General features: G+C 41.0%; 1 protein-coding gene across 2 annotated transcripts in view; it reads right to left on the bottom strand.

Annotated features, from left to right (window-relative positions):
• TMOD2 (tropomodulin 2) overlaps positions 1 to 19,914 on the bottom strand; it is a 33,752-nt gene extending 13,838 nt beyond the window's left edge. Inside the window, exons 1-3 of one of the 2 annotated variants that reach the window (XM_064668778.1) lie at positions 19,824 to 19,914; positions 9,158 to 9,366; positions 7,286 to 7,442 (exon numbers count right to left, since the gene is read on the bottom strand). In XM_064668778.1, coding sequence (XP_064524848.1) covers positions 7,286 to 7,442; positions 9,158 to 9,283 — 283 coding nt within the window. In that variant the 5' untranslated portion in view covers positions 9,284 to 9,366; positions 19,824 to 19,914. Of the gene's footprint in view, positions 1 to 7,285; positions 7,443 to 9,157; positions 9,367 to 19,521; positions 19,598 to 19,823 lie in introns of those variants that run through there. The other variant, XM_064668779.1, reaches the window with a different exon arrangement.
• Between the last annotated feature and the right edge of the window lie 2,051 nt (positions 19,915 to 21,965).

Genomic DNA, 21,965 nt, shown 5'->3' with positions numbered 1-21,965 from the left:
TTCTTGAAGTTTTTTTGTTTATTGTTACATAAGGAGGGAGAAAAAAGGAATTTCAATAGTGCAGTTGGTAGGATTTTACTAGCCAGTCCAGTCTAAAAAATGTTTTGAGGACTTCACATTCATTTATAGTTTACAGCATTTGGAACATCATTTTTGGTATGTCTTCTCTATTCCTTTTTTCTTTTGTCATTAGACTTATATGAATAAATATAAATTGCCACCATTTTTACTTAGTATAAATACTTAGTATCTATTCCCACCTTGTACAAGCCAAAACTGTACAAGCCAAAACTTGATAAAGAACAGAGCAATGGGAAATAAGCCCACTTGTATGAGCTGTAAAAAAATGCCCTTTTATTTAACATCAATTTTTCTAAGGATACTTACTTAATTTTATAATACAAACACATTTTCTGCTATAATTGTAAAATAATTATGTACTTTCTTTTCCTATAAACTGCAGTTCAGATTACTGTACTTTCAAGACAGTTCCACTTATTACTTCTGGTTCCACTTATTACTTCTCAATGAATCACTGACTGCAGTGAGTGCCTGTTTATTCTCAATTACAGAATGCTACACTGACCTTGGAAGTGAAATTCAGTAATCTTGGAAATCTGCCTTGCATAAATCTGATTCACTTTTTCCATTTTGTACTATTATTTTCTGTTGAGGCTTACTTAAACTTTTCCCTACAAACAATCTATGAAAATGGAGCTAAATTAATTCTTATCAAGAATAAACTTACATAGTGAAGAAGAAAACAGGCCAAGTTCAAATAAGAGTGAAGCTGAAAATTAGTAGTAATAAAAATGCAGTATTGTAATTGTTGCTGTTCTGTTACTCTTGGATTAGTGTCAGCATATTCTATGCCTTAAAAATTATGATAATGGAATAGGAAGGTTGCAAAGATAAGCTTTCCAAAGTTATTAAATCTGTTGTGCATGAACACAAAAAAGGAAGTTAAATTGCACCAGCATCTTTGACTTTGATCAGCATGCTGTGATCCTGCCACAGTAGCAATACCCTTTAAAGAATTCTCCTGAGGAGTATGCTTTCTAAAATAAAAATAAACAAAAGCCAACCTATATTTTTTACAGCAGAAGGAAGCCCAGAATTTCATCAGAGCCTCACATGGATTATAACAACAGCTCGTATGCAGTCCTACAGCAGTCCTCTGGATCACCACCTGGACTTCCCATGTCACCAACAGAGCGGAAAGCTCTTAGGTCTGATGGGGAATGGTGGCAGAGGAGGAAGAGAGTCAAACTGTGCCACTGTGCTTCAGGTTCTCCTGGACACCAAAAAGCCTTGAAACTTGGGCAGAGCCATATTCCACACAATGATTATGTTTCTCTGTGGCCTCTTTTCTCCCATCCCACATATTCTTCTGTTTTTTCCTTACCTCATTGCCCCCTGTGCCTTCCCCATCCTTTGTGTCTCCTGGTTTTACACATCTCTGAATCCTCACCCTTCCCACCACCTCCTTTCTCTCTGCCCTCTCTCCCTTATCACTGCTCTCTCCTACAGCTCCTTTCCCTTGAGCTGCCACATCAAGTCCTTCATCCTGAAATATTTATACAGCTCCTCAAAAGGCTCCTCCACCTCTCTGCACCAGCCTCTCTGCTGGCTGTTTACTCTCTTTTTCTCCTTTACAAAGCGAGGAGAGCACTGTGAGAGCAGGAGGGAGTCTCCCTGCCCTTGGTCCTGGCGTGACAGTGGCCTCTCAGATTTGGAAGAACATCCTGCACAGCCCAGCGCCCCCTGACCAGCCACACCAGCCCTCCCTGGGCACAGCTGGGCTGTCACATGTGCTGTCTGCACAGCTCTGAGGACATGACTAACACACTGCAGGGGGACTATTTGGAGAACACCATAACAAACTGGATGTACAAGAAAGCACAACATTTTGAAGATGCCAGACATGAGTGTCTTTCCCTGGGGATTCCCAAGGGCACGTATTTCAAGTCCCCTCTTCAAAGCATGGAGACACTGCAGGTCACAAAAAACCAGCTGGAAAAATTTACTCTAGATGGATAAAACAATGTGTTTTCTCCTAATCTTGTTCTTGGAAACAGCTAAGTCCTTTTTGCTGACACTTTCCAAAAATTCAACTCGAGGCAGCCTCTCAGCATGGGAAATTTCAGTGTGAACTGTGTAAGTCTGGCAAAGTCACGAGCAACTAAAACAGGGTCTTACAAAAGCAAGCACTGAAAGGCACTGGCTAGAGGCATTACTGTCAGCAACTGCAACACTTTCAGTGCCTTAAGAGACAAAGATCAGCTCTAAATGTAAGCCCTAAAGAACAGGAAGAAGGTGGCAAAAATTTAAGCAAACCCTTTCAGCTTTGGGGGTGAAAAGATTGCCTTGGCAATTCAAGAAAGATACCATGTCTCTACACTAAACCCTAACCTTTGAAAAAAGTCTGTTAGAGACACTGGAATTGGAACTCATTAGCATCTACTCTAATACTCTAACCTGAAAATGTATTATTACTAATGCTGTATATTGATACTCTGCTTGGCACAGCACCACATGCAAGATAAATGGTCTCTGAAACAGGGGTTTGGCCAAAAGTTCTCTGGTTTAATGATCCTTATTTTCTTCCTTTTCTCTATTATCAGTTGGCTGAAAATGTTAGTATTTAATCACATACAAGCATGTTCCACTTCCCTTTCCAGTCACAAATAATAATAGCCCAATCCACTGGAGTTTTTCCATGACTTTGATGAGAACTGGATCAGATCCAAAATGCAATGGTTTGGCAGGGAGCAGAAGACCTTGAAGAAAACAGGGACAGTAGTGAAGGGCTGAAACAGCAATCCTTACAGCAACCCTTCACATCTAATGATATTTCACAACAGAGGAACTTTTTTTAATTATGTTTCATTAATATCACGTAGCTAGTAGAACCCCTTCAACAAAGCAGAAACTGAGATGTTGTTCCCAGTTGATGTTTGTATTACAGTAGTGCTCAGCTCTTAACTGAGGTCAGATGTACACACTGCATTCCATGAGAGAAAACATGCTGTGCTGACTGTGCTCTTGAATATTTTGTGCCTGCACTGCCTCTTACTTTCTCCACCTTTTCTTTTTAGTCCTGGACCATTCATGAACTTGATAATGATACAGAGATGGAAGTGATGGAAGTCTGACAACCAGCTGATTCAGTATGTGTTAAGTGCAGTGGGTCAGCCTAAATAACTTCTGTAGATCATCAGGTTCTATGTAGGGATTTCTAGAATATCTATCCTAAGTAGGAGCTAATCCAGAAATACACAAAACAAACACTCACAAGCTGCCCATCACTATGGCCCCAGTTATCAGCCCTAACTCCCTGTACTGCCACTGCTCACTAATAACAAACAGCTGTGTTGCACAACAGTTCCTGAAAGCCACCAGATCATTTCATACCACAGTGGGAGCAAACACTCGCTGTGGGGACACTCAGATGACGTCCCCAGCCCAGACTGGTGTTGGGGAGGATGTGGGGTAAAGCAGCCTGAAAACATTTCTCTGTGGCCAGTTCGGGTGTGCTCCTGTGACCGTTCTGGCCCTGGTTCAGGCAAAACTTGGGTTTCCATTGAAATTTGAGAATTATCCCATACAAGCTTAAAGCCTTTCTGTACAGTAATTAATGAAGTACGTTACCCAGCTGCAATGTGGCAGAGGGCCAAAACCCTAATGCATGCCATACGTTCGATTGTTTTTGCCAAATATTTCCAACCTCTTGAAACCACAATTACAATCAAAAACAAGGCAATTCCCTGCATAATCAGCCCCTCCATCTTGGGCTCATATTTAACACTTCCTGTGTTTTAACCACTCTGGATATCCCTGTCAGCTCTGGAATTTGTTTTGGCTTGTTTTCTAGGACAATCAAAACTTTATTGTTGTTCACCATATAGAGACCAACACAGGCAACTGAATTTTGTCCTTCAGCAGCTGCTTGGAATTGCTTTTTGGTCAAGAACTCTCTAATAAAACATTAACAGCAACAGAGAAAAAAAATAGAGATAGACACAGTAGATAAAAAATAATGAAGTATCACAGACTATTCTGGAAGGAAGACATTTTAAATGCCACCTTCTTTTCTGCTCATCACTGGATTTTTCAGGACAGTTTCAACTTTGCATGATAACTGTAGGAACTGGTAGAAATGTCACTAAACAGAAGCATCCCAGTTTCGTAATTTGAAAAAATAAATGATTTCCCGGTGAGAGACAAACATCATGGTACAAAACACTGACAAAAGCTGAAACAACACTTGGCATATTCTCATCCTACTGACACACAAGTATGCTCAGGTGGTAAATAGTGCCAAATGGTACAAACCACCTCCCATTTCTAATCATACACAACTGGATGCATTTTTGAGCTGCTCGAGAATTTAATTTTTAACTGCAGAAATAGTATCAAATTAATTCGGGGCTATCTACAGTAGGGCTACATTGCAATGCTTCTACAGTATAAATGCTTCTGTAGAAGCATTGCTACATTGCAATGCTTCTACAGTATAAATCATTTAACAGGCATCTATATAATATAATCATATAAATATTTACCAATCCGTAAATATACCTTAGAGACCAGAAGGTGAGGAACAAGATTTTCCTCAGGAGAGATCCTTCTTTAGATTCTTTTGAGAATATATTTCAGAAATTTAAATTATTTATCCTGAACTAATTACTGAGCTTTGGAAGAATACTAATTATTTTCTAATTATAGTGACTTTCCATCTAGCATGTAGTATCATATCTTGAAAATGTCTTTGCAGGACTGCTTTGTTTCCTCTCATAGAAAATATCTCCTTATAAATGTAAATCAAGTAATTAATATTTTAATACAGCCATTCTGTTGTTATTTTTTTTTCAATTGAGAGTGTCAAAATAAGTAACACTGCAGTTAAAAGCAAGGATTCTAAGATCCAGAGACACACATGGACTTTGTGGAACATTCATCACATTTCACCAGATTCAACCAATTAGCAGATCATCATACAATCCATGGGAAGATTTCAGTACATTTGGCAGATGGAGTTTTCAGTTATATGTTTTATAACACTCAGATTCTGCATGAAGTCTTTGCAGTGCAGATCAAGGGGAAAGGAGAACAAAAGGAGGAGGGCGTGAAGCCCAAGTGCTGGAAGTCTGGTGGTGTTCCTGTAGGACATCTCCTGCCAAGCAAGCCAGGGGCAGCAGGAGATAAACTCAAACACCAGTACAGGATATGCCAGGTTCAAAATAAGCAGCTTTTTTCTCAAAGTCAGTTATTTCCCTTAAAGCAGTAAGAAAATGACACCGTGCAGTCCATCAGTTCTCAATTGTCAAGGTAGGGGACCTCATCAGATCTCAGATTAATTCAGTTATTTCTAACTTACAAAGGGTATTTTCATGGCATTTGGCCTTTGACTTCGAAGGAACTGTGGTATAATTCTTTGTGTTTCAATTATAATTGTAAAATTACTTTAGAAATCACAGAACACTCACTTCACTTAATCTGCTAAAGACAATTCTGAGGATTTTGTCAGAAATTTGTATTGTACCAGGAACAGAAGAAATTAGGGAAATAATTCCTTTAGCCTAAAATTCTGTCATAACCTCATAATTGTGATAATTCTTGAAAGTGTAATTTTTGAAGTAAATGAACACAGTGAATCAGAAGCCAAATTAAGAATAGTTTAGAATGCTAGCAGAGCTGCATTCACTCTGTGCTGAGGGAAAAGTGAAATGTGTGGTTGGTTGTGTTTGCAAAGCAGTGGTATTTCCACACCAGAGAGACCATGAATTAATAAGTTGCACTAATAAGTACCTTAAGGGCATCTAGAAGCAAATGTAGGAATAATACTGCTTCACCTTCATCAAAAGAAAACTGAAATGGAATAAATAGGCCAGTACACACAGTAACACTGTCAGGGACAATACAGAGACTTGTTTTGTACAGATCAAGTGCCAGTCCTACGAGTATATTTAATTCCACACACCCCTGGTTTTTGTGTATTTGCAGAGACCTGCAAGTGGTGAGTTGTACTGCCTTGACACAGTGGTGTGTAGGAGACTGGAAACAATTGATAATAAATCCCTACTACAATAAACCACTTCCCTTTCTGCACAGGATGTGCTTGATCACTCCTGCTGCTGGCAGGATCTCTGCAGTGTCACTGCATTCAGTGGACCCAGAATCAGCTCTGTGAAGAGCAGAACACAGACATTGTGATGGACGAAAAAGTAGCTTAGAGAATATACTGCATGGCAAAATAACATCAGATCTAGCTGAAAAATATATCATTTGTCTAAAACCATTGTTTCAAAGATTGAGAACACAATGTAATGACAGTAACAACTCCTCGCTCACTCCTAGCCCATAAAATGTTATGTAAATAACATTTTACATCTTTGGTAATGGTACATAAAGTAAAAAATGCTGCCCTTGACTTTCTTGAAATATCTGCTTACCCTTAAGCAGAACCCATTGAAATAATGGCAAATCCATTACATGGCCAGAAATGGACCCAGGCACAGGAAGTTCCTTCTTGAATGAAGGGGTGGCCTGAGGTAGGCATTTTTATCCACTTTTTACAAATGAGGAAAAGGAGGTAGTGTGGCTAAAGGAATATTGTTTGCTAAAAAATATGACTGTTCCTGCCCTAAGGTTATCCTACCAAAGTTTGAATTATTCAAATTAGGTTTTCCTGTTTTCCCCTTTTTTTCCTGTAGCTGTAGGACAAGGGTAGCAGGGAAACTGTCTGCATGAATAGCATTGCCAGATGTGCTAGTAAACAAGTGGAAAAATACTTATTTTGTGTAACTTTATTCCCTGAGTTGTTACTTACAGCAATTGTAGGCAAGACTTACTCAGGAAGGCATTTATATGTTTCCTCCTGAACGCCTCCCCCACTGCACTACCCTTGCATGGCCTAATGGTTAACATGGAAATAGTCCCTGTGAGATTGGTGAGGGCACCTTTGTCCATGCTTAACTGCACACAGAGGGATTTGCTGCCCAGGGAGCTGCTGACTGAGCCCTTTGCTGGACTGGAGCCTGTGTGTTCCCACAGCCACTGACAAGCCATCAAACCTGCCACTGTAACTCCAGAGCAGTCAGACAGACCCCTGTGCAGCAAATAAAACCATCCCTTCAGCTGCTGCCACAACAGCTCTAGGTCTGACTCCTGAGCCTCACCCTGCTCAGTAATAGCCTTCCCCTCTTCTGTCCCAGTGTATTCCACAAAAAAGCCAGGCACCAGACAGTCCACCACTCAACACTGACATGAAGATGGACAGTACCTTTCTTTTCCCCTGTAAATGGCACAAAGTCTTCTCTGTCTTTGTGCTCCAGCGCTTGCTTCTCCAAGTACGAGAGCAGGCGTTCCCTGTCGAAAGGGCCCGTGGCAGCCTTAGTGGTCTGGTCCTTCTGCCGAAATCCCGCTGGAAGCAAAGCATTCTGTGGAGGAGAGGGAGGCAGTTTCACACAGTGCTCCAAATTTCATCTCAATGTTGTCAGTTTTTATGTGCCATCATTCTTAGCATAATGCTCTTTGGCGACAGCAATAACACACCTTACCTAAATGTAACCATGAAAACCAGTATATTGTTCAGGCTTCTTGATTTACCACCTATTAATATTTTTATGAACCACATTTACAATCACAGCACCAAAGAACTAAGATCAGAGTCCTTTGTGTTACACATATGATCACAGAGTTTGCAGTCCAGGTAAATCTTTTACACACTTCCTTCTATTAATTTGCTCTTCTTACTCACCATTTTTCTCTGTCTCATAAGAAACAAAATTCCTTTCATTCTAATGCAGATGTCTCCTGGACTTCAGACATGAATGGCACGCACAGAAAGAGACTGGTGAATGATGTGGACTTCAGCTATTCAGAGTATGAGGAAGCAAGCAGATAAGTCTCACTCTCAACACGTAGCTGTGTGACCCTGTGGTTGCATCTTCATCCCATAACATAAGAAGACACATAAGGCTTCCACGTTTTAGTCCAGGAAATCCACATGTCAGTCCAGAAAATCCCAGAAAGGAATACAGGTGTGTGGACTTTGCAGTGCACATGTAGTAAAGGCAACGTGTTGAGGATGCCCCAGAATACTTCTGAAACACTTCATCACTGATCAGAACATGCACAATCCATGATCCATGCCATGATCCATGTCAAATATCCAGTGAATTCTGAGTGTATCCAGTGAACTCAAGTCACTAGACACTTTACCTGTGCATGCACAAATAGGTAGTGTGACTCCAATGCAACCTGTTTAATTTGGTTGGTTGGTGTCATTTTTTTGATTTTTTTCTGTGTCACTATTTGAGATTCCAGACACTTGAAAATACCAAAAAATACCACTGTAGAAGTGGCAGTAGTGAGGGAAGTGGCAACATGGAGGGAGAGAACAGTAAAGCCCATCCTTAATCTCCAGGTAAATTGGTGTTATAGAACTAGAAACTATAAATCAATTGTGTTTTTCCAAATTTATTTTGCCTCCAGATTGAACAGATTTTATCTGCCAGTTTACCTGCCAGTTTTCAAACTCCTACATCAGTTTGAATGTTTTGGGGTAGGTACATTGAGAATTCCCAGCACACTTGAGACTGTAACCTTATTATTGTAGGACCAAGTGGTTCTCGGGCCAGAGATCTTTAAATTCTTTGTGAGGGTGTCTTCAAATATCCAAATTATCCTTACTCCCTAGAAAATGACAGTTGTGTAGCTGAATCCTACTTTTCTTAATCATGCCTAAAAATGTTCTCTTCAGCTAAAAATATCTGTGCTGAATGCCACAGTCAACAGATTTCAGAAGTTCAAAAGACTTGATCCTCACAAACATACGTTATGTTTGTTTATTGCTGTGCTCAGAAATAGCAGCCATAAAAAGCTTCTCATTGTGCTGCAGGGTAAAAACATGATTAAAGATTTAGATTGCAGACAAGCTCATGTCTAAATAGACAAGGGATAGACAAAGGCTACAGTGACTTGTACAAAAGCAAGGAGCACATCACAGCAGGAATACAACCAAAGTGTCCGTAGCTGAGCTGCTCATACTTTAGGCTACACTGTAACAGAATACAAATAAAAAATGCTGCAGTACGTGGCATTTATAACACGGAACTCTTGAACTATGATCCCCCTGGCCCCCATCACTAACCTCGGGATCAAGGTCATCAAGAACATGCTCTAGCTGCTTCAGTTCATCCTCTGAGAGTTTGCTGAGTATTTCATCTTCATTGATATTCTTGTATTTCTCCAACTCTTTTCGGAAGGGCAGAGACATGGCTCCTGCTGCACTGCTCCACTGATGCTGCTTGTCAAGATTTCAACCATTCAGGAGTACTGAGCTTCTTGTGGCCTCACTTGCTGTTAACAATAAAGCATTATGAGTATCTCCATTTAGCTGAGAGTCCTAGAAAGCCCACGTGCTCAGAGTCACATTGACACTTTATTAATGAAAACAAAGCAGCAACATGTCCTGGCACAGCAGGGGGGGTGTGGGAAGTGCTGGGGCTGCCTGTGCAGCAGTAGCCATGGAATAGCAAGGATTGGGTGCAGCAGCAGAGAGAAGCTCCAAGAATAGATAAGAAAAACATTAGGAATTTTCCTTTTCCATTGAAATAAATCTGTTTCATTTAATTTGCTTGCAAACAGCAGTATCTGTTTGCTCTTTTGGCCAAAAGCAAAGTGCTAGAGTTACAGACAACAGTCCAGCACTGACAAACAAGAAACAAAATGTTATGCCTTGAAGTATTCTATCTTATCCCAGCTTTGCTGATGGCTGAAAGCTAACCCACATCATCTGGGATGACCTAAACATCTTTAAAGCTGGTTGTTAGTCTTATTTCAACATGTTCGGTTACACACAATAGCACTTATCATCAAAATAATTCTTGGAGTGAGGACATGCTGCTCATATCTCAGAAGATTATCTGTAAACCAGTCTGCTGCATGGGGCACCTGCAGGTGTTCAAAACACAGCCATGGAAAAAATACAGACTCAGTATTTCACAAACTCTTAGTTTTAAAACTTGAACGTGGTTCCTTATTAGATGATCCCAACTGATCAGGAACAAGAAGTTCTCATTTGCATGGTCACAACAGTCATTGTCATATTATTTGTCATATGACAATATGACAAAGGACTCTCTGTCTTTACTTGGTTTTTTTTCTTGTCCAGAACAAATTCTAGAACCAGAATCAGCCTGTAAATGGACGGAGTGAAAGAGAATTAATCTATGAGCAGAAACAGCATTATCTGGGGACTTTAATTGTGCTCCAGGCCCTCAAGTCTGCCAGGTTTCCCACAGCAGCACCAGCTCTCTCTGAATTACCCAGCTCACTGTGCAGTTTTACAGCTGAGTTTTTGCATTCATGAATTTTGAAGTCATTGTTGATATGGAAACCAACCAACTGGCACCTACGACTGGCTTACGTATCAACCCTAACTCTGATTTCCTCTGACCACGTCCTTAGCAGTCATAAGCTAAAAAAAATCCATGTGGGTTCTATTCTCTTCATATAAGCTGGAAGCCTGATTTTTATTTTTTTTTAATTCAAGATCCAAATGAAAATATTTCATTTACTTAAGAGTTTCACTATAAAAATACTATATATTAAAACATATATAATTTTTCTATTTATCAAAAAGACTATAAATCAGTAACCTACAAAAGGGTAAGAGAATAATTAGCAGAATTAAAAATTTGAAAAATCTGGAATTCTATGACTACTGCAAGGCACAATGAGCCTTGACTTGAAACACTTAAACATCCCATTTCAAGAAAAAGCTTTATTTCCCTAACACATTCTCATTTTGTTCCTTATTACTGCTCTGTTTGGTGCTGCTGTTTTCCTGGCATGACATCATCAACAAGCCATTCCAAGTGTCAGCATAGAATTCAACCATCCTTTAAATTGTGAGTCTCTTTCAGGAAGTTAGTTGGCATCTGATGTTTCCCGAAGTTACAACAGGTGTGTAATTTTCTTATAATATCAAAATATCATCATATGTAATGAGTGTGAGAGATATTTTGGCCAAAAAATGTCCAAAAGAGCTAATGTTTTTGTGTACTTGGTGCTTAAAGAGAACGCTAGTTCGATATGTGTTTAATCAATACAATTTAACAATACTTGTTAAATACTGAAAGCATTTATTTAAAAGTGATATTTGTGATATTGTGATATTTGTTTAAACTGTAAAACCAAATTGAGCTGCAGCACAACATTCTGTACTAAGGCAGAAGGTGCCTTCTCTAAGTTCCTTTGCATAAACTCATTACAAACATAACATTTCAGCTAGCAGCCATTAACTGAGCTGGAAATTTTCTTTGAGGGGATTAGAGCTTTTTAAAACTATTTAACAGTTTAAATGGTTATTTTATTAGAGTTTAATCACATCCCTGGAAAAGAAAGAAATATAATCCCAAGGTTGGGGTAATTAAATGTTGTTGGAAAAGTAACTAGTGAGAGCACACAACAGTTTCCCTGGCGGAGGGTCAGCAGTTCTGTGGTGCAGAATGCCTGGTACCAGAACCTCTCCCTTGGCTCTCTCCTCAGCACTGCACCATTCAGGCAACACAGCCAGGAATTGTTTTACTGGTATCAGCAAGGTCATGTTTGTAACAGCTTTTGTTAAAAACTTTGCCAAGCTGAATCCAGGTGCCAATGGGTAGGTACTGCAGAGTATGGTTTGTGTGCACCAGACACTCTGATTTCTTTGTGAATTGCCTACACACTCAGCCATAAAGGGAAGATGTGCCAGGAGACACTTTTCAACAGGTGACAGTTCCAATATTGTAACTGTTTCCTTTTAGTTGTTAGGAAGAGAAGGTATCTGACCATGTGCAGCAGGGATACCCCAAAGAGAAACATAAACCCAGATATTACTGATGTATCAGCCTAACTTCCCTCATGGCATGAAGCGCTGCATTGGATAACCCTTATTAGATTAGCAGTGGAAGAGACTGAAATCATGCTTTTCTTGCACGCACACATTTACAACAGAAATTCCCTTGATATTTTCTCTTTCACAACAGAATCCTACTCTTCTGTGACTGAACAAAAGCACAAGACAGTGCCTAGGGAATTTGTTTGTCCACAATCCCCGTAAGCAGTAAAGCTCTTCTGGAGCTTTCACTCTGCTGAAGAGGCTACTGCAAGCTCAGCTGAAACGCCTGTTGCTCATGTCCTGGCTTTATGCACTAGATTGACCTTTCACCACAGTCACATTATCAGAAACCAAGGGAATGAGATAAATCCAACAATTCAGCATCATTCAGTGTGGGAAGGAAATGCTGAAGACTTGATTCACGCACTCTAGAAACTGCTGTCTAATGTGTTGATTACGATCTCCACCTTCCTAATTGGATTCCATACTGTTAATTTAGTGTATGTAAACAGGACCATATGCTGCCTGTGTGGCTTCTTACTGTGGCTTGGCTTTTCTGAGTGTGCACATACTATTTACTTCTTATACATGATATCCACTGGATTTGCTTTGTTATGATCACTGTATGAAACCATTAGTTAAAAAAGCAATCCTAATCAAGACTCCCTGCTACTGTTATTTTGAACATACCAAAGCAGATCAGGTGTCATGCAGCTGAAGGGAGATGTCCAGTCTAACTGCAGAGGAAATTTGCTGTTGAATGTTACACTGTATCAGGGACAACGGGGGAAGCAGAATGAAGGACCATGGGTAAGACTGTGGGGTTTCCTCCACATTTACAGGGAAGTGTGAAAGAGGCGATTAAGGAATGGAAGAACATAAATCCCATCTCTTTTTCTGCATTTAGTTTCAGTATGGAGCATCGTAGTTTCCCATGGGCCTGAGTCCCCACTGTTACACAGCAAAGCACTCTGCTGGGTGCCCAAAAGGTGAAATCTATGCTGATTCTAGATAATGCAGAACCATGAGAGGCAGCATTTCTGTTTAACCACATACTACTTTTAAATCTTTGTGGAGCACAGAGGTTTCACAGTGAACTTCAAAGAACCCACTGCTATATTTTTAATTTTGTTTCCTTTTAAAGAAAGAAATACATATGGTTTTATTTGGGGCAGCTTCGTCACATATGTCAACATCAGGATTTGAAATGTGTTTCCAAAGAGAAAAAGGGTGTCATTAGTCAGCCTGCATAAAATCATTATTGCTCTATGTAGTCAACATCTGCTGTGATATAACTCCTCTATACCTTGCCATGTTCCATAAGTACTTTTTTGTTATTCTTATACATTTCTGAAAGGGCTTTCTAGAGTAGCTAGGCTGTAGTTTCCACTGATATCATGACACTGTCATAATTTTCTACTGCTGATAAGAGATGTTTCTTTCTGAGAGTGAGTCAGTCCTCTGCTGAATTAATGTTGACTGTCAGAGCAGTCCCACTCACATTTGCTTGGATTCCTTGGGAAGTGTTGGGACAACCTGAACTACAGAGCCTTCTACGGACCAGCAGCTACAAAGGCACTTTAGACTCTTGCTGTCAAAACACAACCTGTACACTTACAGAAACATCATGTCTCTGGGTTCTGTAGAAATGAGAATACCGTGATACCAATGATATGAATTTTGAGCTTTTGATAGCATGTACAAGCTAAGAAAGAAGCTGCTTGGCAATGTGCATTTATGATGTATAGGGAGATGTGCTGAATAGGAAGCATCTAACACAGTTCTTAGCATTTTTATTGGGAAAAAAAATACCTTTTTATAATCAGATTTGAGAAATTGTTCTCATTTTCTCAGATCATTACAAGTGATCTTCAGAAAGGAAATCCTGCTGCACGATCTGCTTCAAACTATCTCCACAACCACAGCAGTGGATATTTGTGTTTTGAAAAACAGTCGTGAAACTGATCTGTAAATGTGGAAAAATTCTTCCCTTTCTTTAATCAGACTGAAATAGCTAAACATGAAAATAAGAAACAGGTGGAATTAATCCCAAGTTAAATTGATACGGGACCAAATAAATAGGATTGGGGCCATTATGATTAAGAGCCGTGTTTGTGCAACACAAGCAGATGCTCAGCAGAAGGAGGATGATTGTCCTGCACTGTCCAGGCAGTGGAATGCTTCCACCAATACATTTAATCAAGTGCCAGATAGGGAACCTCTCTGCTTTCCAGGAATGGCTATGGAAAATAAGTCTGGGCTGTTGAAAGCTCAAACTTAAAAAAAAAAAAAAAAAAAAAAAAAAAAAAATTAGAAATACTCCATTGTTTGACATGGAAATAAGGTTGCTTTTTAATTTTTATACTTAAAATGCAAGACTAATGTACCAGTGTACTTTCCGACCATGAATATATGGGAGATGTATACTCAAGAGATCATGTTTTGAGGTAGGAGGTTCAGAAATCTCAGAAAAGTTAGAAAGAACATATTAGGGCCATTACAGCACACAGGTGTGACAGGAACATACAGGGAAGCATTATGAAACTGAATTTTGTGTGGGTAGGATGAAAACAGTATTAGCTACAGGTCCTGATGCAGACACAGTAGACATGTCAAAGAAACTCACATAGGTAGCAAATGGAAGAGAGACCTGTAAAGAATTTGGTCTTCTAGAATTCCCCAACTTTTCTGTCTATTTCCCCCCCAAAAAAACTTCTGAAGAACTCCACCATAAGAAGCACTGAACTGTTCCAGTTTAGTCACCTTTTTTAACTCTTTTCCATTCATGACACAGCATGGTCACTTGGTGGATCAAAGCAAACAACCTGTTTGAGGTTCTGTAGAACTGGATTCTTCAAGAGGGTGTCTAGGGCTGGTGGGGAGCACACTCAGCTGCACTTGGCACTGAGCTCAGGGCTGGGAGAGCTGTGATGTGGCCAGATCTCTTCTATTCCCAGGCTAGCTTGCCATCTTTTGTCATCTCGTAGCAAAGAATCCCTAAAAATCCTTGTACATTTAAAACGCTGGTTTTTTCCAGGGCTAATGCAGGGTTATTTCATGTTCTGTTCCTAGCAACTGGTTTAGTCCTACACAGAGACCAGTGAATAATCAACAATTATGTTGTCCTAATACTAGACTAGGCCTGAACTTTTAGGATAATCATACAGAATCAGAAACTCCACTTCATAATTGGATGAGCCCTTCTGATCCTTGGTAATGCTTATGCCACTCTGTCATTTACATTACAGTTGGCTTCCTAATTGGAGGACTGATAACTTCCATGCAAATAAAATGTGAGACATCAATTCACTTTAATGAGAGTTCAGACATGCCCTTTATAAGAAAATAACTATCATGTATATTGCAAGATTATCCATATGAATGTACTGTTATTTATAGAAGACATAAAGGGATGTACTCCCTTTGATTTAGATAACATGAAAAGGTTTTCAGTGGTGATTAAAGAAAGATGAGACATTAATGCTTCTCCTACTGATGCAAAATAATGTTATGTAATAACTAATTTCTGATTGTTTCTAAAATAACATTAGTGGTATTACTCATAAGCATTCAAAACATGAAACTGAGTCCTGGGAAGGAAGTATTCTTTACAGTGCCTGATGAATTTGTAACTTGTTTCTAGGTATCATCATATTTTTAGATCATAACCATTAGAATTGTTCCCATACAAAAATGATGACAAATTATACAGTGACCATATGATGATTTAAGCCAGTCTTACTTAATAAAAGCAACCTTTAAATCACTCAATTCCTACCCACAGGAAGAGGATGACAGAATGAACATAAGGATTGCGGATATCAATGGAACTGTTTATGGTGTTCTGACACTCCAGTGATGTATCTAGTATAGGAAATGGAAAAGACCAGACACCTGCCTGTCTGTCGGGTCTCCTGCAGATGAAGACTCCCCTTTGCTTTTAGAAGGGTAAAGTTTAGTTATAAAATAATGAAACAATCTTTCTGCTCACGGCAACAGTAATTTTGTGGAACTGGAAGGTAAGTTTCTTCCATTTTTAGAACTCCAGTGATGATTTGAAAATCTGTGCAAGGTTAATTAGTTTTTCTAAAATAAAAACATAACACAGTTACTGTCTGAAACTGAGGGTGGTGTGAAGTGCAAGGCTGAAAATCCTGCAGAACAGAGTCTTTTTATACAGACAAAATAGACTATGAAGTGGCAGCTCCACCCACAATTTGTCATCTATAAGCTCCATTCTGATGTGAACAGAACACCCTCCTGCTGAGCTGTACTGCTGGTGGTCGACTAACAGCCCTTGGATGAGACTGGAAGTGTCCATTTGACAGCAACTGGAAGAAAAGGGCCTCATTATCTTCTGTGAGACATCAATGACATTTCAGCCTCCTTCAATAACTACCAGACTCTGCAGGTTTGATTCTGCAGCCAGGTGCTGATTTACCTTGGAACAAGAGGCTGTACCTGCCCTGGTCAGCAGTGTCATAGAGCAGACATGCTCCCAATCTGTGACACAGCAGCCCATGGCTCTGCAGCCCCCAGATGAACACAGACCATGCCCATTACAGTAACAGCTGTGATGTTTACAAGGTGCTGTTTTTATCCAGTTCAGTCTCCCAGACTGTGTCTTATGTAAAGAACTATAGTTCTGTAAACAGCACATCCACCACGAATGCAAAGCAAAGCACACACTGGGGTATCAGTTATCTGCAGCTTTGTACAAAGGCATCCTTGGGAAGCCAAAGGCCAGGGTCTGATATCCTCATTGATCAATCACATTTACATGGAAACAATGGTTGTTGTGCCTTAAACACCATCAGCCACATGAGAGCCTCTCCATGGCCCTGTCAGGGGAAAGAAATGCCTTGTTTAAGGTCAAATGGGAAGTCTGTGGCAAGACAAATGGCAAGACAAGGAATTGAACCATCTTTCAAGTGTCAAGCACTGGACAGCTTTTCCTTTGGTTATGGGTCCCTTCTTCCACAGACAGTCTCATTCACTGAAGTGGATCTTTTAAATGAACAATATTTGCCAAGCAAAAACACAGCAGAGAGAGACCCAAAGGGAAGGTAAAGAGCATATACTACTGACCACAGAACTAGGATCCTTAATAATGATCACTGGTAGGTACTTTCTATAAAAACTTCTTTCTGCATCTTTCCCAAGCTGTTTTTTTCTTTTTACAATGTACAGAGACATTGTAACTACCTTACATTTTTTGCATTTTAGCTATAAACCAAAGCCAGAAGCCATCCCTGATGTGCACATCCTGATAGCTGAAGCAACGAACAGGAGAATAAATTGTACCTGGAAATAGACTTTTTATTTTTACAACCAAATAGATCAGGCCAGCCCTGGAAAAGACAACACTAGTGTTTGTTTTCCACATGTTGGAAACATTGATAGGAAAAAAGGACACTGGCTACTATTAACAAGAGTATTGTTCCACCTGTGCTGCCAACAGATAGCAAGCGGTGTGCTACCTTTTTGTCACTGTTCTCAGATTTCCCTATTTTAGCACAGCAGCTGGACTTTCAGTCCCACCTGCTCTTTGAAAGAAGGATTTAAAAACAGTTTAAAAAAAGTTTACAGAGTTTTGTGGCACCAAATAATGATGGTCAAACTCCACTGTTAAACAAAAGTCACTGCTACACTTGTGTGCTGTGGTCAGTAAACAGAACATAGGCATTCACCCCAGTATTAACCCACCATGTGCAAATACCTGTGGCTACAGGATGCTACCTGGAGCCTCCCAGTGCAAAACCCTGCACAGCCACCTCAGCCTCAGTCAAAAGGGTACTCAATTACAGGAAGACACCAAACTATGAGCTTCAATAATACAGGAATGCTGCCAAAAAAAAAAAACCCTAAAGCAGATTAGTAACAGCAGAAATGTTGTCTACTGCAGAAATGCTTGCCAGAAGTTGTAAATACTGGAAATAATAATAATTTTGCAAAGAAAGAAAAGTTATGCAATGAGAGAGCAAAGGGCACTATTTTGAACAAAATTATTTAGATTATCAAGATGAGAGAGGCTACTGGCTAAGTTCAGACAAATACAGCCAAGCTGGATGAGTGAGAAAAGAGACACGTGGAATTAAGGTTGGTGAAGTCACTAAAATAACTCACATAACCATCTTCAGTTTTTAAAGAGTGGTAAAAATTTAAAGATATCCATAGTGGAAACCAGTTAAGAGCTGTACAGCAAAGAGCACCACAGCAAAAGCAGGCAGGCTGTTAGGCAGCAAATGAGTGCAGAATAATGCATAAAAGACTGCAATATTGATAGCATAACTCAGTGAGACACTGCCATGCATCCCTGAGTATGAGTTTATTTTTCTAATAATTGTATCCCTTGCATAGAACTAGAGGATGTGATGCCTGCAGTACTAGGCCAGTTGGTCCCAGGTGTTTCTTTCCCATTACATGTTTCTATCTCCAAGAGTGGAGGGCAGAACAGAGGAAGTTCAAGGGCAATTTCTTAGAATAATCAGCGAAAAGCTTTCATATGACAAGAAATTGAAATACTGCATCTATTTACTACAAATAGGCTACTCAGTAACTTGCTGAATATTTCCTCTACTAAACACTGTCAAAAGTATAGATCTATACAGTGTACCATTCATGGTATAAAAATATAATTGCTTCTTCCAAATATTTTTAAACTGATATTTGATATCATTACATTTCTGGATTTCTTTCTTCATTAATGATGTTAAACTGTTTCTTTCATAAGTTTATGTTATTGATAAGCTCAGGATGGTCACATGAATCTAACCCGTTATCATTGATTTTTTGGTATTTATAGTCCTCAGATTTCTCTACAGGTTTCTCATCGATCAACTGTGGATTTTTACTCTGGCAAAAGAAATTACCCCAAGGCTTCCATCAAAGCAAAACCCCTTGAATTAGGCCACCCTGGTATTTTTTTATTTAGAAGATGACAAAACAGGGCATGTGTGATATCTAATGTAAATATGCAGGGGTTTAGGACACATTTTGCATCTCAAGACCTTGGAAATGCTATTAAATTCCCTAAATCAGCATCCTGTTCCTGAACCTGTCGTTGGCCCGTTTATTCTGACCTGCTCCCCGGCTGCCGAGCAGAACCACCCTCCGCCGGTCCTGCCGTATATCTGACATACAAAAGACAGATCTCCAAGGAGGGACAGCTCATCTTCATGTACAAAAAAAACCCACCTCCTTTTCTTATTTTATTAAACCGCTCCATCTGATTTCTGTCATTTCACGCCCGGCGCGAAGGATGCGAGCGCTCCGCAATAAACACACACGCATTGCCCTGGAAGGCGCTCGGGGAAAGCCGCCTCCGCCGAGCCCCGGGCGTGGCGGGGCCGCCCGGCCGATCCCTCCGTGCCCCGCATTCCCAGGACGGTTCCCGGCGGCGATCCCGCGGCCGCGGGTGGGGTCGGGCCGGGACCGGCCGCATCCGAACCCCGCGCCGGGGATGCTCCGCCACACGCCGCCGCCCCGCCGTGCCCATCGCATCGCTCCGATTCGCACCGCTCCGCATCTCTCCGCTCCCCGCCCGCTCCGCATCGCTCCGCTCCGCAGTGCGCGGAGCCCCGCGGGGCCGCCCGCGGGGGATGCCCCTCGCCCCGCCCGGGCCGCCTTACCCCACGCTGTGTCCGGCCCGGCCGCCGCTCCCTCCGCGCCCCTCCGCGCCCCGAGCCCAGCGCCCGCGGCGGCAGGTGGGTGCCCGGCGCGGCGGCTGCGCACCGCCGGCCTGCCCTGCCGGGCACCATGGGACTCGTAGTCCGGCACCACCAGCCCCGACAGCGGCAGCGGCAGCGCTGCCAACCCCCGCCAGCGCCAGCTCCGCCAGCAGCATCCCTCCTGCCCCCACCCTCTTGGTCCCCCTACCCTCTCTCAGCCCTTTCCGCCTCTGTCTGCCCCAAGCCTGCAGGTGGAATCCCACCTAACCCATATCCGCGACAGGTTTATTCGCCTTTGGCTTGGCGTGATGCAGCCGCAGCCTTGCCCCTCTTCTGGGTGGCTCGTGAAAACAGACTGTGGCTTGGATGCTCTGCCCCCTGCAGCCACCGCCCCTGCCCCACGCACATCTCTAAGCAGTTCAGCACTCGCTCCTTGCACGCCGTGCACGGACTCCCCAGGAGATGCGCTGGTCAGTTCTGGGCGCACGTGTAGGCAGCCGACCCCAAAGAACGTGATTTGCTTCTCTCACACACCCGCTGCAAACTGAGCCAGCCAAACAGGGCCTGCACCGGCCCTCACCCTGCACCAAGATGTGTTGCCCCAGGGAGTCAATTACGAAGTGGAGGGTGCTGCCCTCTGAGATCCTTTTGATGTTTTTCCTTCATTCTTTTAATTAGTGTTGACAATTCGATTTATATTTGTTCTATTAATCTATACTAAAGTTGACCATTGGTCAAAATTATATATAATATGATTTGAATGTACCCCCAGTAATTAAGTTTGTCCATAATTTAATCTATCAGAACGTTTTCACTGGATGCTGGGATTTAGTTGAACTGAGGCCCTTGGTTCTGAGCACTAAGTGATGAGTCACCAGCAGCAGAAAAGCTGTTCCCATGATTGGGATGTCTTTAAATTTCGTGACACATTGGCAGGAAAACAAGACATTGCCTTGTTAAGAAGCAGATGCTGCACCAGAGATGAATTTTCCTGTGGAGAAAAAAGGAAAAAAAGTGCACCTATGAAATACAATGCCTTCACTCCACAACCTGACAAATACCCCAGGTCTCTGTAGCAAGACTTACAGCAGAAAACTCAAATTTATACCATGGGCATTTTGCCACTGCTGCTCAGGAAAACACCTGTATTCACAATAATGTGCAGAGTGCAGAAAGATGCTCCAAGCTGCAATTATCTGCTTGCAGCCTCGTTGCCTTAAAATTCTTGTGAAATGGGATATCCAGGCATCGGTTAACATCCAAAATATTAGATCAACAGAAATGGAAAAGAATCAGATCCATTTATTCCACAGTCTTCCAGTCTTCCCCTTTCTTTCTCTACCTTAAAGCATTCAAAGACAACAGGGTTTGCATCAGTACCAGAAGCATCAGGGAAGCTGAAACAAATTGCTTTGAAATCTGCTGCTCTGTAACCTGATGGCTAAGGCTGAATTTGTTGGTTTGGTGTTGGGGTTGAAGCTTCCCTGCAAACAGGGCTCATTCAGACATGAGACAGAGAAATGTGGATTTAATTATTGGCATGGATTAAAACCAAATCTTTTGGGATATTATCTAGGTCTGTAGGATCAGGGTTTGAATGAGTCATAATTATATAAATACTGGGAAAGGGAAATGTATACTATCAACAAAGAGTGAAAGTTAACTTGGAGTGTTTGTATTTTGATAAACTTCTGCAAGTTTTTTCCCTCAGATTTTCCTGTCACGCCTTAAAATGTATTTATTAAATTGAAACTCTTTCTCAGTTGATGTGAATGGGAAGAACCCCTCCCATAGTGACTTTTCTGTTTGTGGTTACCTTGTATCTGCTGACAAATTCACTTCATATTAATTTCTGTTAGAAATGTAACAATCTAAGACCTCTGCAAGAAGTGGAGAGTTAGGCTGAAGTCAAGGCTCTGCTCTTCTTTGGCTGTGGTTTCGTGTTTCTTCCTTCCTTATACCTCATGCAATCAAACTTGCAATCAAAAAATTAGAAACATGATCAGTCTTTGTCTAAGAAAAGGCATAGGTTGCCTGTATTCATGAGAAATACAGGCAAAAATATACATGGTAAATAGATTAAATGTAGATGAACACAATATACATGTTTACTCACATGTCTATACATAACATTCTCCTTCAAATCACAGCATATAAAGTGTAAAACCATATCACACTTCAGTCTTGTGTTCAGAGTGTGTGCTCTAAGTAATCTTTCATTCTTCCCAAACTGCAAAATTAAAAGACAAATGTATTCAATACAATTCATGGATCTGAGCTCTATCCCATGTCTGGGCTACACGAGGTCCCATTTATGGGCTATGCCTGCTGTGATACATTTACATCAGATGACTGTGGCCACCTTCACTGACCATATTTCCCATGTGTGGGACTTCCCAGGCTAT

This window comes from Pseudopipra pipra, chromosome 12 (assembly GCF_036250125.1).
Source record: "Pseudopipra pipra isolate bDixPip1 chromosome 12, bDixPip1.hap1, whole genome shotgun sequence".
NCBI classification, from domain to species: domain Eukaryota; kingdom Metazoa; phylum Chordata; class Aves; order Passeriformes; family Pipridae; genus Pseudopipra; species Pseudopipra pipra.
The sequence above is the reverse complement of the archived record's forward strand: the minus strand, read 5'-3'. Positions and strand labels throughout refer to the sequence as shown.